Consider the following 18,003-nt stretch of genomic DNA (forward strand, 5'->3'; position numbering starts at 1 on the left):
TGTTCAGGAGCTGTATCCCTTCTCACCCCTCCACGGACCCATGGAGGCCGCTGTCCTGCTTTGAGGAGAGGAGGGGGTCAAGTGAGCTCACAGCTATGAAGATGATCAGAAATGCTTGCGCTATGTCTCTAACAAGTGAACTACACAAATAAAAAATGTTACCTGAATCTGATTTAATCTTCTAACTATGGGGGGGGGCGTTCGTGATGCAGGAGGTCATTGATGTCATATTTGGAATTATTCCCAGTCTCTGGGGGCTAAGTCACAGAGCCTCCCTCCCCAAGTCCCCGAGCCCGTGGCTTCTTGGCATCTAGCGTAAAGGCCAGAAAAACCTCCATGTGGCAGGACAAGCATCTTTCCAGCCATCATCCAGGGTAATGCCCAGCTCCCTAACCCTGACGTTAACTGTGTCTTTACCCTCTTTCTTTACTTTCTGGTCATGAGATGTGTATCAGAGTTAGGCCCCTGCCTCCGGCAGCCCACAGGGTTAGGAGATGGTGGTGGTGATAGAAAAAGAGGCTGGGAGCCTTGGAATCAGGCAAGTCTGGGTTTGAATTTCACCTTTGCTATTCTTAGATTGGGCAAGCGGCTATGCCTCTCTGAGCCTCAACTCCTTTCTCTCTGAAACGGGGCTGAAAACAGCCACTTCCGCAGGGTTGTTGAGAGGATTAAATTAGAGAATATGGGTAAAGCACACGCTGACGCCCTTCCACTTAGGTGGGCACAATGTGGGGAAGGGAGGAGAACTTGTCTCATGGCAGGGGACCTGAGGGGGAGGGGAGGGGCAGCATCCTGCGTGGTTGAGCTGTGGGCCTGGATGGAGGACCAGCAGCGAGAGTCCCCAGCCTCTGGGCTCTGAGAGGCTTGGGAACTGGTGTCCATGCAGCTGAGGGGAAGCCACCCGCCCCCTTGCCGACCCCTCCCCTACACAGGGCCTGCTGCCTCCCATGCCCATCCTGGGCAGGCAGCCAAGCAGGGAGCTGGATGAGTGCCCACAGCACACTCAGAGGCCAAAAGATGGGCACCATCCAGTTGGCAGAGGGAGAGGCAGCTGGCCCAGGAGGGAAGAAGTCAGGGTGCCGACTGCTGGGGTCGTGTGCCCAGACGGTGTGTCCAGGACACGGCTCTTGGCTGCCCTCCTTAGCTGTCCGGCTGGAGCTGGGAAGGGCCCCTCCTCTCCTTACCCTGGCCCAGTCACCTAAGTTACTGCAACTGGAGATTAATCTCTAAGGGGCATCAGACTTGCCCCGAGCCAGGCATGTGGCTGGCTCAGGGCAGGCCGGGGGTGGGGGGTGGGGGGGTGGGAAGGAAAGGGGGAGAGCTTGGATTAAGGCTGCAACTGGGTAGACCAGGAAGTGGGGAAACCGGTTTGTCATTTGGGCCACTTGGGGTGGGGTCTCCTCTCCTGCCCCTATGCTTGCCTGCCATTCTACCTGGTGGCCTATAGCGAAGAGATGTGCTGTGCCCCTTTCTTGCCCATCTAAGCTGGCTTTGGGAATGCCGGGAGTAAATAAAAGGGGCAGGGGACCTTCCCCTCTCCAAGAGAAGCTTGGGAGAGAAGGGACAGGACAGAGAACCGGAGAGAGAGAGAGAGAGCAAGCAACAAGGACAGGAGGAGGAGGGGACAGAGTGACCCAGAGAAGTCTGTGGAGCCAACAGGTAGGCCAAGGTGGGGGTGGGAGTGAGGCAGGGGTGGGGCAGCGCTGGCGCTCTGCAGGCTTCGGTGGAGGTGGCAATGGCGTCGCCAAGTGAGGTGTGAGAAGCGGCAGGAGCTGGAGCACCCTCCTTTGTAGTCCTGCTTAGCCGATTGGCCGACTCCCCTCACTCACAGCACGGGCCGCTGCAGTTCCAGCAGAAGCCTCCAGGAGGGGCCGCCACCCGAGCTGGGGGCAAGGAGACAGCCCAGCAGGGGGCGCCGTGGGACTGGGTCCCCTTGGTTAAGCCGGGTCTAAGGAGACAGCTAGGCGGGCGTCCCGGCACAGGCAGAGGAGGGTCCAGACTCTCCCTGCATAGGGCGCCTGTGGCTTCCGGAGGTCACCTTGGCTGAAGAGTAGTTCCCCCAGTCCCTCCCTGCCCCCGTCCGTCCCCGAATGCTTCTCCATCCTAAGGCGCGCACGGACTAGGAGACCGAGAAGTTTCCGCACCCTCCAGGTGCACCCCTTCCTCCGATGCCGGCCCCCACTTTAGGCATTAGTCCCTGTCATGGCTTGAGGATTGCTCTGGGGGGAAGAAGCAGGTGCAGCGGGGAGGGGAGCGTGAGCGCTCCCCGCACCCCAAGCCCGGCCGCGCGCTGCGGGGTCCCGCAGTGCAGCTGGAGGGCGCGAGGCGCCGGCCCCCTCCCGTCCCTGCTCCCCGCCACCCCGGCGGCCCTTTGTACGTTCAGGCCACACGCGCGTGCTCGCGCCGCGCGCGCTCCAGCCCGCAGTGACACACCCGCGCCGGCGCGCGCGCACACACACACACACACACACACACACACACTCGCTCTCGCACACTCGGTGACACGCCCGCGCGCGCGCGCGCACCCACACGCCCGGCCGCCGGCGCCCTCCCAGCTGGTCCACCCCGGCGGGGCCCGCGCCCCCGGCCCGCCCGCCTGGCACCGCGCCCCGGGGCTGGGGCCCAGCGAGGAGCCCGCGAGGCGGCGAGAGGGCGAGCGCCAGGCAGGCCGGCCCGGGGCCCCCGCCCCCCGCGCCCCCGCCCGATGGGGAACGCTCCGTCCCAAGGCATGTCCCTGTCTCTCTCCTTCCTAATGTGCCTCCATGCTTAAGTGGAAGGTATTTCTGTTTTCTTTGTGTGTTTTCCCCTCGGCCGGGGGCGGGGGCGGCGGCCGGGCCGGGGAGGCGGCGGCCGACGGGGCGAGGGATGCTCGGGGCGCAGGTGTGTGGGGGGCAGGGGACCGCGGCGCTCCGGGCTTGGGAGAAGGACCGGGGCGAGAGGAGTGCTGGGACCAGAGAGGGGGTCCTGCATTGGCGAGGCTGGAGACCGGGTGGGGAGGGCCTCGTGAGGCCCGGGGAAGGGGGCCCGAAGGGTTAAAATTTAAAGGGGTTTATGTGGAGGGGGGAGGGAGGGAGAAAAGAGGAAGGGAGATGGATGGTGAGGAGAGCGGAGGAGGGGAGTGGTCCATCCGAGGTGGAGGAAGAGGAGGATGCAGGGGGAGGCGAAGGGGATGGAGAAGTGGTGGGAGCATTAAAGGCCTCTTTCCCCCAGGTCCCAGAATGGGGTGCACGCCCTTGGATGGTGGTGGTAGGCGCTTTGCGCCCGCCCCCCAGGGAAGGAAGAGGATTAGTGTATTCTGGGGTTGGTTGTGTTGCCAGGATACAAGCCTGTATTCCCCGCACCCCCCTCCCCAGTCACCTCGAGGCCCTAGCCCTGGAGACCTGGGAGCCTAAGCAGCAGTTGCAGGACTGGGGACCCGCTCCCCGCTAGGCTGGCGGGAGGGGGAGGGGCTGGGGAGGGGCCATTTGATCTTAAGCCCTCCCCTTGCAGAGGCCAGAGGGCAGGGGAGGGCGCCCCCAGCTGGGGAGAGCATCTCGGGTGAATGAGGAAGTAGGGACTGCCGGAGGCTGAGCGGCAGAGGGCGGGGCTGGGGAGGGGCCGCGCTAACCCCCCCTCCCCTCCCACGCACCCCTTTGCTACGTCAGAAGCTCCCTGGCCAGCTCCGAGTCCTGTCGGTGGGGGCAGCAGGATGCTGGTGGAAGCAGAGGGGGCCGGCCGGGTGCCTCCGCAGCTCGGCTGGCAGGGCCCGGCGGGGTGTGTGCAGCTGCTGGTGCGAGCCCCTCCGCCCCACCCCTCCCCATGCAGCCCTGGCAGTGCCTCCGGCGCTTTGCCCTGGCCTGGTGGGAGAGGACAGCGGAGGGCAGCGCCCGATCTTCCAGGGAGGAGGCTGGACCGAGGGACCCCGGGGGCCGAGGGGAGCCAGGTGAGCAAGGACAGGGAGTGTGCAAGGAGGAGATCCTGGACTGCCAGTCCCTCTTCCCAAATACGAGGGAACCAGGAGGTCCTTGCAGCCCCCAACTTTAGGAGAAGTGGGTTCCTGGCTGGAGCTTTTCAGAAGGTGTTGGAGCTACTGTTGTTTTGGGGAGGGGGAAACAGATAAGGGCTGGGAGTCTGGGGCAGATGACCAGACTTCCAGGCTTGTGGGTCTGAATATTCCTTGGTGTTGGGTTTGAGCACTTTGGGGTGGGGATAGGATGCCTTCTTTCCAACTCTGGATATCTTGGTCTGGGTGACCTTGAGCCAACTGCTTTGCTGTCTAACTCTGTGCCTCAGTTTCTCTCATTCCCTTCCCCATCCTTCTTGCTGGTCTTAAAGAATTGGTGATGCTTTTGAGGGAGACTGTCACTGTGAAAACGTGGGGCTTTGTCATCACTGGTGGCAGCTGTGATGGTGGTGGTTTCTGGCATGGTTGCGCGTGTGTACATATGTGGGGGGCAGTTATGGTTTCCGTGTGAGGTCTTTTGCTGGTTTTAGTTGATGTTGGGCCCCCTGTGGGCAAGTGTCAGGGTCCGGCATTCATACAGGAAGGAGGGCTCCAGGCAAGCTGGGAGTTGTTGGGGCAGAGACTTAGCTGGTGGCCTAGTGTGGAAGCAAGGGATGGAGCATAACAGGAGGGGGTTCCAAGAATAAGATTCCCCCCTCCACCCAGACTGCCGGGCACCCAGGCACCATTGGCAGCAAGTGCAAAGGCTTTGCCCTGGCTTCCTGCCACTGCGCCTTGGGGACAAGAGGGTCTTTGTCCAGTGCTCCCCCCACCCCTGCTCCTTCCGCCCTTACCATGTTGGCCAGTTCTCTGTGATGACCCTCAGGGCCGGGATGGAGATGCAGGTCCCCCATGTGCTCTGGAGATCTGGAAGAAGCAACTGTGGTCTCAGGCACTGCTGAGCGGAGACGGGGAGCTCTTCTAGGGGAAGGGTCCCTGGGAATGAGCCATTGGGAGCTTTGATCCCACCGCATGCTTTCTGCTCGCCTCCTTGCCTAACGCGGAGGGGATGGGGTCTGGGGTCTTCATGGCCTGATTCCTGCTGGGAATCCAGGGTTCCATGTTTCTTACATATGTACAGGGCAGAGTTGGGTGCTGTGATGCAGAGCCCCAGATGATCTCTCTCTTTCTCTCTCTCTGGCTAGGGACCCACCCTGGAAAAAAGGTTTAATTAGAACCATTGATTCCTTCTTTGGCTGTGAGCATCGATCTCACCGGTGTGGTCAGAGCTGGGGGTGATGGTGGCGCGGCTGCCGTCTGCCCAGTTCGAACCTTGGCTTTCTCTGACAAAACCCAAGCTTAGGAGGGAGGGGGCTAGGCTCTTTGAAGTACCAGATCTGTTTTAGCCCCATCTCCACCCCAGGTTAGGTCTTGGGGAAAGCAGGGAGACGAGGTTGAGGGTTTGACCTGAGGGAGCTGTGTTTGGGGTTTGAGGGTCCTGAGTAGTGGGCCTGGGGCTCGGGAATGGAGGGGCGGCTTGGTTGGAAGGGAGATGGGAGGCCACTGGGTGGGCAGGCAGAGATTTCAGGGGAAGGATCTGGAGCTTGCCATTAAAGCTTTGCTTTCGAGGAATCCCAAGCACTTATCTCCTCCAAGCCCTGGCAAGGAGATCCGATTTCTTCCTTAGTTTGTGTCTTCGAGGCCCAGAGAGGGACAGAGACGGTCTCAGAGGCCCAGTGGGCCTGGGTCTAGCCTTTGAGCCTGGCTGCCTGACCGAGTGGCCCCTGCCTAGGCACAGAGAACGAAGGGTGAGGCTCCAGGCAGCCTCCGATCTGGTCTCTGGGTTTGGTGGGAGGTGGGGGACAGATTGTGCCCCCGCCCCAAGCCCCAGCTGCCCATCGTGGGTGGGCTGGTGCAGGTGCAGGCTTCAATGAGCCACTCAGATGCTCTTTGAAGAATCCCTTGTTGGCTTCCTAGGGCCCATTCGAGCAAAGATAATAAAAATCTGGCCGTCAGCGGGTTTGAGGGCTGAACTTGCTTCCCCTTCTTTCATTCCCAGCTCTGAAAAGCAGAGATGAAGGCTTTGGATTTGGCTGGGAAGCAGCGCTTGCCTGGCCCGAGGGAGGGAGGGAAGGAGAGCAGGGAGGGAGGCAGAAGAGGGAGGACTGATTTCCCGGCAGCCGGGGTGTTTGCTGGGGAGGTGGGCAGAGGGTCAGGGACCTGGTCCCCTACTCTTGCCAGGCAGCCTCAGGCCTCGATGGGGCTCCTATGCCCCTCGCCCAGGCTCCAGCCTTGTCCTTCAGTTCCAGAGGCTGGGAGCCCCCCTTCGGCTCCACTGCTCCCACATTCTCCCCTCTGCTCCTCAGATCCCCCCACTTTCTCCCCCCCTGGTGCCCCCCCATCCCTGCCCCTCCATTTTTCTCCCTCTGCCCTTCCCGCTGTCTCTCCTCTTTGTCTCCCCCTTCTGCTCCTTAGTCTCCCCTTTTCTGTCTGTCTGCCCCCTCATACCTGTCTCTCTTCTTTCCTTAGCATCTGTCCTGCTTTCTAGGACTGTCTGGAAGGTTAAGAAGCCAAGCTGGTTGGAGGGAGGGAAGGAGCTGCAGCCACGGAAGGGACCAGCCTGAGTTGACTATTATGGTCTGTCAGGAGTCATAGTCATCAGAGTCCAGGCGGAAGGGGGCCTCTGAGCGCTTAGAGATGTGTGTGTAGTGAGGGCGCCACCCCCTCCCCGCACACAGCGGGCACCTTGCCCTGACATTGGGCTTCAGACACTCAAGTTCTCCTGCCGCCTTCTACTGCTTGGCTGCCGGAAACCAATGCCTCCGGCCTCTGGCCCCTCCACACCTCTGGTCGCCCACTGTCCAGGCATCATCGCCGCCCTTGCCCATGGTTCCCCCACATCCACTACTCAGGCTCACAGGAGGAAGGGAAGGGTCCAAGGGAACCCCTACAGGCCCTGTGACCCCTTCACCATCTTGTAGGCCCCCCCACATGGAAGACAGGACTGTCATGGAAAGAGCACTGGACTGAGTAAAGAGACCTCGTTAGGATCCTGCCTCAGCGCCCAAATGTCCGAGTGACCTTGAGCAAGTCCCTTCCTGGCAAGGGCCTCTTTCCTCACCTGTGAAATGAGGGGGCACAGGCTGGCTCCTCTCCAAGGTCTCTTCTGACATTCCACCGTTGTTGTGTCTCTCTTCTGGGTGATTTGCATATGCTTTGCATATATCAATGATGCCTGCTTGAAGGGGGAGGGTGCCGCCCACGGGGACCAGAGCCCCACCCACCACTCCAATTCCCCTTGCCCATTGGCCCAGGCTGTCACTGCTGGAATCTCCCAGAGGGATGGAAGCCGGGTGAGGCCTGAGAATTCCCTGGGGAGGTGGCTCCTGTGCCCAGCCGTCCTAGAGGCAGGATGGGGGGATAGCCCTAGTGGAGGGGACCCCTACCCTCATCACTCCGGCTCTAGAAAGTCCAAACAGTGAAACCAAGTGGGTGTGAATTCACTACGGTTGCCTGTGGCTACCACGGGGTGTGTGAAACCCCACTGAGCCTGGCAGAGGGGTCAGGGCCTGAGCACCTCTAGACGCCAGGAGCTTAGCTAGGTGTAAGAGGTGTAAGAGTCCCTCCTCTGGCTTCAGCTGCCAGACAGGCAGCTTCACAGTCCAGGACAAGTCCTGCCGTCTTTTGCCCTGCCCACTTCTGCTCAGGCCCCTGGGCTCTGGATATGTGTGGGTTGGAACTTGGACCTGAGAGATGGTCACTGAGAACAGGATCATGGCATATCTGGGCCCTGCCTGGCCAGCACACCACAGGTGAGGCGTGGTGCTCCCTGCAAGGGTCACAGGGAGGGAGAAACTGCTGCTCTCAGTTCTGCACCCACCTCCGTCTACCCTGACTGATCTCACGGGCCTTCTCCCCTGCCACCTGGTATGTGCTCTGTGTCTGGCACGGGGCAGTGCGCTGCATCCCAGCCCCCAACCTGCCTCATTTCCTTTCACCCCCATAATACTCATCACATGGGGCAAGTCTGGGGTAAAGGTTGGCAGCCAGGAGAAGATAAGGTGGGCCACTGAGTAAGGTGAGGAATTCTGAAGACAGGAGCAAAAATCCCCTCCACCGCCATGGTGGGCGGGGCCAGAGGAAACACAGCAAGAGGGATCAAGGTTAGATTTAGTCCCAGGGAGGAACTGACCCGGGGGGCAGTTTAGTTTCTGACCACGGAATTGTTGTGAAACTTAAATAATAGGTGAAAATGTCTAGCACAGTGCCTGACACATGATAAACAGTCAATAAATGGTATGGGGAGGGAATGGATGTCTCTGAACCCAGAGGAGGCCCTCCCCTAACCCTGAGATGCAGGATTTTGCAGGAGATGAAGAGTCAGAAGGACAATTCCCAGAAGAGCTGTTTCTCCCACACAGGCGGCTGCTTCCCCACCGCAGCCCTCGTGCCCCACACACGCACCGGGCTCAGGGCCCAGCCACCCTGGGATACCCTGCCCTCATCCTCTCTGCTGCAGGAGGGCAGACAGGAGGGTTTGGAGGCGGGGAATCCTGTTCTCCCCCTCCCCCTGTTTTTGCACAGGACAGCTTGAGAGGAAACAGGCCCACGCTGCAGCAGGAGGAATCGAGGTTAGATGGGAGGGAAACCCCCAGGTGCACGAAGGGTGGCTGCTCTGAGGCGGTGTTTTTGCATCTCTTACCTCAGTGATAGGTGTCTGTGAGCGCAGGTAAGTCAGTGTTGTACCTAGGGGCAGGGGACTGGTTGGCATGACCTTTGAGATGACCTTTGGGCTATCGGAAGGAACTTGGTAGATCCAGTTTCATCTCTTGTGGCTGTGATGGTTGGCCAGAGTGCAGGGGGCCGTGATGAAGAGGAGTTCAGAGCTGCTGGGGAGGAGGAGGTTACAGCGAAGTCAGTCTTTGATCCCCCAGGGCAGAGAAGTCAAGTGCCGGGTGAAGAGCAAGCCTTGGACTGGTGTCAGGTTGCCTGCCTCCCCTACTGCTGTGTGACATTAGGCAAGTTAGTTGCCCCCTCTGGTTTTCAGTGTCCTCGGTGTGAGAAAAGGGTGGAACTAGAGAATCTCTAAAGTCCCTTCCAACTGTCAGAGGTTCTACCCACCTCCTCTCTCCTGAGATAATACATGCCTCGCCACACAGACGGTGGGAATAATACTTCCCAGCTCCAGCTAAACCAGGAAAAATGGAGATTTGGCCCAAGAGAACACTGGTGCTTTTGTGCGCCTGCATACGCCTTGCAAACAGTCCCTCCTGCTCTGAAGGCACATCTTGCCTAAATCTGTCCTCTCAGCCCAGAAGATGGATAAGCGAGAGGCTATAGGATTCAGCTACCGTCTTGTTTTCCTCCCACCCCAGAAAAAAAAGGCTTTGCAGCACTCCGTTCCAACCAGGGACTATAATCCAGTCCATCTTTTCTTCTGCGGAGGCACTGCCAGCTGGTGGCTCCTCTCCCCCACAACCTTTTCCTGGTTCCTGGTAGCCTCAGCCACCTGGCCCGGTTGCCTGCATATCCCGGAGTGGAGTAGCACTGAGACTGGGAAGGAGCTGGGTTTTCACACGGCCTGCCTTTCTCACTTCTGCCAACCTCCTCATCCCAGCACCCTGCTCTCTGTCCCACCCCAGTCACAGAGCGTGCTGGAGACCCCAGACCCAGGGACCCACAGGGGGCCCCCCAGATCCAGAGACCCCCACAGAGTGGCCCTAAGCTGGAGATGTTTGTGCAGAGCCTAGGAGGCAGAGAGGGTGTGTGTCCTGCTGGCTCCTTCCACCCCAGGGAGGCTGATAATTGCAGACACAGCAGGCATCTGCGGCGTCACCCCAGGCACCAGCAGCTGCCTCATTGAGGAAGAATTAACGATCCCAGTTCATTGGGAAGGCATTCCACGGCTCACTGAAACCCTTGCAGATACACCCGGGCCTCTATGCCTCCTCTCCGGGGCTGTCCCCTGCCTCGTCCATCCCCTCCCAGTGGCCAGGCTGGCCTGCTGAGTCCCCATTCTTGTCCCAGCCTTCTTCTAAGTTGAAAGTTGGGACTCTGAGGGAAAGCCAGGGCTGTCTGGACGGACAACGACTCTCGCTTTGCTGCCCCTGACTTTTTAGGCCCCCTCTCCCTAGCGTGGGTGCTTGCGGGGGGATTTCTGGATGTTAAAACAAGAAGAGACCTTTGAGGGGCTTCCTGGAGGCTCTTCTGTGACGGAGGCGGGAGAGTAGGAAAGGGGCTCCCGGAGAGGCAGAAGTGACTTAAAGATGAAGCTGGGGAGGAGCCAATTCTCCTGAAGCCAGCAGCTCATCCCCCACCCCTGATCCCTGGTCCATTTGCAGCCTACGGTTAGAATTATCTGCTTCCCACTCCTAGGATGAGGCAGAAAGAAACTGAAGTGAGGCCTTCTGCTCCACTCATTGTCCGTAAAAAATAGTTTATGCTGGAGCATGGGATGGAAAGAGGTTAGACTTCAGGCAGAACTTCCCAGCGGGCACTGAATGGGAGCCCGCCAAAGTCTGGGGAGGATGGATGGGAAGCAGTTCAGCTCAGGGGCCAAGCGCTCAGGCTCTGGAGTCGGACAGATCCGGGCTGGCATCCCAGCCCTGTGGCTCACTCGCTGTGTGGTGTGGGGCAAGTCACTTCACGTCTCTGAAGCTCAGTTTCCTCATCTGTAAATTGGGGCTGGTATCCGTGGTTCCCTCACAAGGTGGGTACCAGGATTAAATGAGGCAATTTAGGCGGAGCTCCTGGCACATGGTGAGCTTTCAGTAAACAGTAATGTCTTTGTCTTCATCCTCGTCCTCACTGTCCAGTTGAATGAACGAATGGGTGGCTCTTCTCCCAGGAAAAAGAGACATACGTGAGAAAGCCTCTTAACTAAAACCCAGATTCTCACCCCAGCCGGCCTGGGGCTGGGCCCCTGGAGCTGCCACTTAAGGCCAGGGGTGAGCGGGGAGCTAGGCCTCTTGAGTCTTCATGCCCCCACCTGGTGCCCCTCTGTCCACCTGCCCCTTCTGTGCCCCACCCCCACCCCACTGCTTTGTCCAGGAAGCCCTCTGGGGCTACATATGTCAGTGAACATTCTTGATTTCTTCCCCCAGTCAATGTCCCAACATCTGGGTACAGCAGCTGCTTCTCCCCAGGACGCCTGTGTCTTGGGTAATCGGTGGGAAAATTGGAAACATCAGATTGGCAGGGGGCTCTGAGGATGCTTGTAGCCAGACGTGATGTGCGTGTGGATGGGTCCGAGACAGCCAGTGAGGGCTGGGCCCGAGAGGGTGCCCGGCCCACAGTGTCTCCGTGCAGGAAGGGTCCTAACGCCGCGCACCAGGATGAAAGGCAGCAGACAGGCGTTGGGGCATGAGGGAGGTAGAGTACAGTTAGAAGGACTTCCTGCAGAGTGAGAGCGAGGCAGCATGACAGACACCTGAGGGGGGCCCTGCCCTGGCAGTTTGAGGATTGGGGGCGCGTGGGGGTCAGGAGCTGGGCACAGGGCTTCCGGCAAGCCCCTATCACAGCAGGAGTGTGTGCGCGCGTGTCGCGTGTGAAGTACCCGTTTCCTCTGTTGTGGGCAGAGAAGGGGGGCCTTCCTCAGGGTTAGGGGGTGAGTGGAGCAGATGGGGGTCTCTTGGGCTGGGAGGGGGTGGTCAGCAGAGCAATGAAGGCAGGCCCCTCTGACTCTGAACCCACCAGCCTTCCAGAATGAGGCGACCTTGGCTGGGGGAGGCAGATGGGGGTCTTGTGTGGACCCCAGTAAAGAGCCTGCCCCCGTTTCTGGGAGGAGAACCAGGCCTGGCTTGCTGGCTGTCTATCCTGGGGACCCCACTCTGGGGACCCCCTTGTTTTCTGTGTTGTCCTGCTGTCTGTCCTCCTGTCTGTCTCCCACCCCTGTCTCTGCCCCTTCAGCCCCTGCTCTTCCTCCGACACCCAGTGTCTGTCCTGCCTGCCCCCCAGCCCTCAGTGACCCCCCAAAGGGACACCTCCTAATGCTCTGCTTTGCTCTGTCCCCGTCCCCTCCTCCCCCAAGGCCCAAGGCCCCTGCAGGGCCCATCCCACTTTGGGAGCCCTGCCCCAGCCCCTTCCTCTCTTCAGCTTCTCTCCTCCAGCTCTGGGCATTCATTCACGACTTTCCTCCTTTCCTGTCCCTCACCCAGGGCTCCAGCGTGCAGCAGGAGGGAAGCCTCCAGGACTCTGTTCCCTCTGTTTAAAGTCTCCAGGTTGGTAAGCCAGGAGGGGGGCCTCTCCCCACCATCCTGCCACCCACTGCTCCCTAGCTGGTGCCTCTCCCCAGCTTCGGGGGCCAGAAACGGGGGAGGGGGCTATCCCTGGGGGGCCCAGGCCTTTGCCAGGGGAGGGGGCAGCAGAGACCTGACTCTGGGGAGGGCACCTTGCCTGGCCGAGAATGTGTCCGTGTGTGCACGTGTGTGCATGTGAGTCAGTGTGCGCGAACAAACACGTGTGCATGTATATGTGTGTGCTGGCTGCAAAGCTCCATGTAGTGGGGCTGGGGAGGGAGGAGGAGGCGGGAGCCCTCTGTCGAGGGGAGAGATGGCCTGGGGAGAGGGTGTCAGGAGCAAGGGGCCCTTCTTATCAGGGGCAGCCCATGTTCTAGCGTCGGCCAGAGGGGGGGCGATGGGAGAAGATGGGACCACATCGACCTCAGTACAGCTTTGTTTAGTTTATAGGCACTTGAAACCCTGTGATCGCATTTCATTTATTGAATCGTTCATTCATTCTTCCATCCACTCCTTCCTTCTTTCATTCAATACAGATTTATTGAACACCTTCTCTGTGCCAGGCACTGGTCTAGGCTCAGAGGCCAACAATGACCAAGACAGCGAAGTTTCTTTCGTTGCTTATGTGGTGAGCAGATAGAGGTTAAGGGGTTGGCTGAATTCACTGGCTGTGGGGCCTGGGGCTGTGGCCTGGCTGGCTGTCTGGAAAGGACTGTGACCCTCCGTCCACTGATGCCCCATCCGCCCCTGCTCCCCCTGCTGGCAGCTGCTCTGCACTTCATGTCCCTGCAGAGTGTCCCCTGACCCAATGGCACTCCTCTCCTATAATGTGTCCCTGCCAAGCAGGCAGTGACTGAGGTCCCAAGTGCCCGTGACCCTGGGCCCTGTGGGCAGGGCCAGAGCTGGGGCCACTTCAAGAGGGCCTCTGGGAACCCCCATCTCACTTCCGTGCCCAGGACCAGCAGCCTGGAGCACTGGACTTGAGACTCAGTCTGATTTGGGTTCCAAGGCTCACATAAACCATGTCCTAGCTGTGTGGCCTTGGACAAGCCACTCTCCCTCTCTGAGCCTCAGCGTCCTTGCCCGTAAGATGGCAGGCTTGTTGAGAAGAATACGGGAAAAGCAGCAGCAGCTGGACCGGAGCCCAGCCCACAGCAGGGGATGCCCAATTGCTGGCTTCCTTTCTGCGCCTCCCCCAGCCCCTCCCTGGGGCTGGGCAGGCTGTGCCCTGGGTACTGTCTGTGTGCTGCCCCTGACCGCCCTTGGGAGAGGGGCTGCAGAGTCCCTGCCTTGGCTGTTCGCAGGCTCCACATCCTCCAGCCCTTCTCCAGCTCTCTGGAGGATGCTTCGGCCCCAATCCGGGCGGGCGGATGGGGGAGGCAGCCCTCCTCGCCACTGTGGCTGCCGATGCCTTGATGGCCTTTTAATAACTGCTCGGAGACAATCTGTAGAGTGCTCGTTTGTCTGCCTCTTAATTAAAATTACCATTTTCCTAAAAGAGCAACGATGCCGCTCTCTTCCCCCGCCCCCCTCGGTGGCTGCTGCCAGGAGAAGGCAGGAGTGACTGGAAACTGCAGACTTTCCCCTCACCCCGCGTCCTGGTCACACAGGCCACCCCCCCTTCCCCACACAAATGGCAGAGGGGCCGAGGCTCAGGGGCAGGGAACCAGGGAGGGGGCCTGACTGCCCTCCTCTTTCGCTTAACCCTCTTGGGGAATACTCCCAGAGGCGGGGAGCTCAGTCCTTTCCCAGACTTACTTTTTACATCTGTAAAGAGCCAGAGTGGGGCTGTGTTGCTCTCCATGGGGTCAGGGAAGTGACTCAGTGACTTAGTCGGGACAGCAGATGCTGCTTGTGAGGCAAGGGAACGTGGTCTTACATCGTAGCTCCACCAACAAGAACCACCTAGGAAATGTTCTGGAGGAGAGGGAGGCGCTGCAGCCTGGGCCCCGGAGATGCAGCACTAGGAAGGACCCCTTGAGATGCCTCTGTCTCCATCAGCTCCCAGTGGCCCTCCCCTTTCCCTCTGTGACCCTCTGCTTCTGTACCTCCTCTTCCAGGAACACCCTGCCTTTGTCACCTCCCACTTCTGCTTCTCCCTGAAGTGCCCCTCCCTGACCACCTCCGGGCTCGCCCCCTGAGCTCCCAAGGCTCTGTCAAATGTCTCGTGGCATCGGTTCTGGACATAACTGAGCCTACTAGTTCATGTTTGCTTTTGGGGCAGCAAACTCAGTGCTTTCAGGGGCTGGAAACGAGTGAAGCAGTGGATGAGGACGATAGGGAATGGTGAGGACTGCGCTGAGTAGAGTGCCTATGTTCCTTAAAGGCATTAAAATTCAAAGACACAAAACAAAGCACCACCAGCTAAACAAAATGCCTGTGCCCCAGTATGGCCCCAGCGTGGTCTTTGCTAAACTGCAATTCATTTATCTTGGCATCCTCATATTGCCCAGTGCATAGTAGGTGTGTACTCATTGTTTGTTGAGTGAATACGTGATCATCCATATGTCAGGCACTGTGCTAGATACTTTACATATTTATTTCTTCCCCTCTTCCCAAGGTAAGCACTATTTTTCCCATTTTGCCATTAGAGAAACTGACATCCAGAAAAGTAAAACGACTTGTTCAAAGTCACACTTATGGGAAGGGGCAATTTTTGATTGGAGCCTTGGCGTGCTGTGTCCTTCTTGCTCTGTGTGGTCACGGGCATGCCTGTGCGTGACGCAGGGCATATGCATTCAGTACCTGGCCTGGCTAACGGGGAGCACTGGTGTGGCTAGTGGCCACCTTGTTGACATGCGTCGTGCACCTGTGGGGAGGTAGGGTTGAAGGAAGTGAGGGCTGCAGAGGCGGGGAGGGAGCAGACGCCCCTCACCCCAGCACACCCCTCCTCCATCAGCTTCCGGTCCCATCCCAGCCGCCTGGGGATGGCGGCGTGGTGACAGGTGCCGAGCTGCCGAGATGACAGCACTGCTGATTCCCCCATAATTACTGTCTGATGAGATGCCAGAATTAGCCACCATGCGAGCATGGGATGCAGATACGGGGCAGAGTGCTGGGAAGCAGCTGTGGGGAAGGGAGCCTCTCCGTCCAGTCCTGGGGCCCTCTGGCAGGAGGGCAGAGTTTGGTGAGGAGGAAGTAGGTTAACAAAGAGGAAGCACTGTGTGGTTAACATGCATCAGATGTTATCGTGTGGGCTGTGGTTTTCCAGTCCTCAGAGTGGCTGGACACACCCCTGAGATGGCTGGCTTCCAGACAGGGTATCAAGGGCCTCAGGCCACTAAGTAGAGAATTATGGGCAGAGCAGGCTGCCCACTCAGACTCCTGGGCAAATGCTTTGGTGCTTGTAGCTGGGATGTGCCTGGCTGGGGCTAGGGCATAGTTGCTAGGAAGGGGCTAAGACCCAGAGCAGACTCCTGGAATCACATTAGCATAGCCAGGCAGCAGAGGGCAGAAGGAAGTGCCTAGAAGGAGCCGGCAGGTTGAGCTAACCTTGCCAGGAGAGTCGTCCATCCCAGGCAGGAGGAGACAAGTTGGCCCTGAGGCCCGAGGTCAGGGGAGGCCTGAGAGTTGAGAGCAGGAGATAAGGAAGGTACGTTCTGGTCCCAGAGCAGGGCTGAGTATGCCCTGGCATTTGTTTCCCCTGGCACACATGCTGGGGGCAGGAGGAGGGCTGGCGAGAGCAGAAGCAGAGAGGGGTCATCTGGGCTGCTCAGACCTTATCTGGACCATTGGAGCAGTTTTGAAGGCCACCAGCTAAAAGCGGTGGTGACAACATGGGGCCGACCCAACAGAGGGCAGTGCACATGGCCCGGGGCTGAAGCCAGGCCACAGAAGGAAGGACTTGAGGTGTTGGGCTCAGGAGAGAAGATACTGGTTCAGGAGCCTTCATTCTGCCCTGAAGGGAGAAGTAATCGTGCCCTGCCCCTGGACCCCTCTGAGGGCCATGGGCACAGACTCTGGCGCTTTTTAAGGAAGGAGGAGTTCCACAAGGTAACTGGTGCCTTAGATGTAATGAGCTGTCTGTTTCTGGAGGAATCCAAGTCCTGGCTGGATGGCGTTCCTGAAATAGGACTTGCAGTTCTGTGTCAGCACAGCCTGTGGCAGGGGTTGGGAGGACTCAGTACCAAACTAAGGTATGAGTGGAGGGCTGTGGAAAGGCAGGACCCCCTTCCCAGCCTGGGCTTCTGTGGCCCTGGGGCAGCTCTGCTCCCTGCCCCTCCTCTCTCAGCCACGCCCTGGGGAAGGGTCCCCACTCTTCTGGTGTGAGGTCTCCCCAAAAAGGATGGGGTTGAGGGTCTCTGCGCTTCTCTGGGGAGGGGCCTGTTCGAGTGTTCCCTTCTTAGGGAGTTGGACAGACTGAGGGGACGTAAAGGGCTCTGGCCCAGTGGCTCAGACGAAGACTCAGGGATGCCTTGGTGGCAGAATCAGCGTCTTCCTCAGGGGTAGCAGGGTGTAAAGGAGAGAAAGGGGATCCGGGCTGAGAACCCCACAGTCGAGACCAGGCTTCTCCACTTGGCAACTCTGACCACGGACAAGTCACCCCTTCTTGAGCCTCTGCTTTCTCACCTGTAATATGGGGGGAGAGCAACATCACGAGGTGACTCTGAGAACTGAATGAATAGAGGCTATCAGAGCCCCTTGTGGGCTGTCATGAGAGTGTGCTTGGTTGAGGGCTGGGTATCAAGAGTGCTGTCATTCACGGCTGGTCCGTTTTCCCCACGGCATCCAGCAAGCCTGGTGCTGGGTTTAAACCTCATCACTCCAGATGGATGGATGGATTTAACTGAGACGAGAAGGTTGGAGGCTTCAAGTCTTTTCCAGAGGGAAGGGGAGACTGTTTATTTCTCCCCTGCCTTCCAGCTCGTGCTCCACCTTCCTGGATCCTGCTCTGGTGGGACGGTTCAGGTTAGGCAACAGGGAGAACTGAAAGATGCCCCTGGAATCTGATCAGGCTTCCCAGGTCAGTCTGGACCCAGCAGTCAGGCAGGAAACTCTGAGTCTCCTCCTCCCTTCCCTGGGTTCCCCCATCTTCCATCCTCCAGAGTCTCTCCTGGTGCTAACCTTAGCATCCCTAAGAAGGGAACATACTGGGACGCAGATTTGGCCGTTTGTACCCGGTTGGTTTGCAGGGCAGTAGAGTAATTGACCTGTGAGGTGAGGGCTGAAACTTGCAGCCCAGAAGCCCTGTCCTTCACCCTCCAGCAGCAGGTGGAAGGGTGTCCAGGGCCCGCCGGCCCCTTGTCCTGGTGCAGGAGGCTGAGCACCTGTAGAGGGAGACAAGGGCTGGGGGTGCGAGGTCCAGGAGGGGCATCTCAGTCCTTGGCATCACCTGGTTGGGTAAACATTGGTGAGAGTGGAGTGGCCTGTATTTGTAGACAAAATGTCAATGCTTTCGCAAGGGGACTCTGAACTTGACAAAGCAGGAGAGGTGCCAAGAAGCTGCCTCTCTGAGAAGGGGTAGTTGGACTCAGCATGGGCAAGTGGGGTCCCCAGTGTCTTTCGCTCCAAGCTGGAGATGCCTCGAGCTGGCACTTGAGGGAGCCCCCAGATGCACTGCGATCTGTGGAGAGGTTGTAAATGTATATGCTGTGTGCGTGGGCACAGCACCCTGTCTGTCCACGTAGCACCCAAGGTGGCATCTCTGCAGTGACCCAGTCGCAGCTGGGCCCATGTTGATGTCTGTGGTGGGTGCAGGGGAGGCCTTCGTGACTGGGCACACGTTCGTGAGCCTGTGCTGGGCGTGTGGGCATGTACCATGGGGGCACAGGCGTGACGATAGAAGTGTGAGGAGCAGAAGCGCGGTGACCTGTGCTTGGAGTGTGGAGGCACCAGGACCCCGAT

General features: G+C 59.0%; 1 protein-coding gene across 2 annotated transcripts in view; it reads left to right on the top strand.

Annotated features, from left to right (window-relative positions):
- Positions 1-3,798: 3,798 nt before the first annotated feature.
- Positions 3,799-18,003, top strand: part of SRCIN1 (SRC kinase signaling inhibitor 1) — a gene marked incomplete at both ends in the record, with an annotated part of 63,370 nt that continues 49,165 nt past the window's right edge. Inside the window, 2 exons of one of the 2 annotated variants that reach the window (XM_082679516.1) lie at positions 3,799-3,922; positions 12,079-12,141. In XM_082679516.1, coding sequence (XP_082535642.1) covers positions 3,799-3,922; positions 12,079-12,141 — 187 coding nt within the window. The remainder of the gene's footprint in view (positions 3,923-12,078; positions 12,142-18,003) is intronic. The other variant, XM_082679517.1, reaches the window with a different exon arrangement.

The sequence above is a fragment of the Grampus griseus genome (genome assembly GCF_964374135.1).
Source record: "Grampus griseus genome assembly, chromosome: 20".
Lineage (NCBI taxonomy): Eukaryota > Metazoa > Chordata > Mammalia > Artiodactyla > Delphinidae > Grampus > Grampus griseus.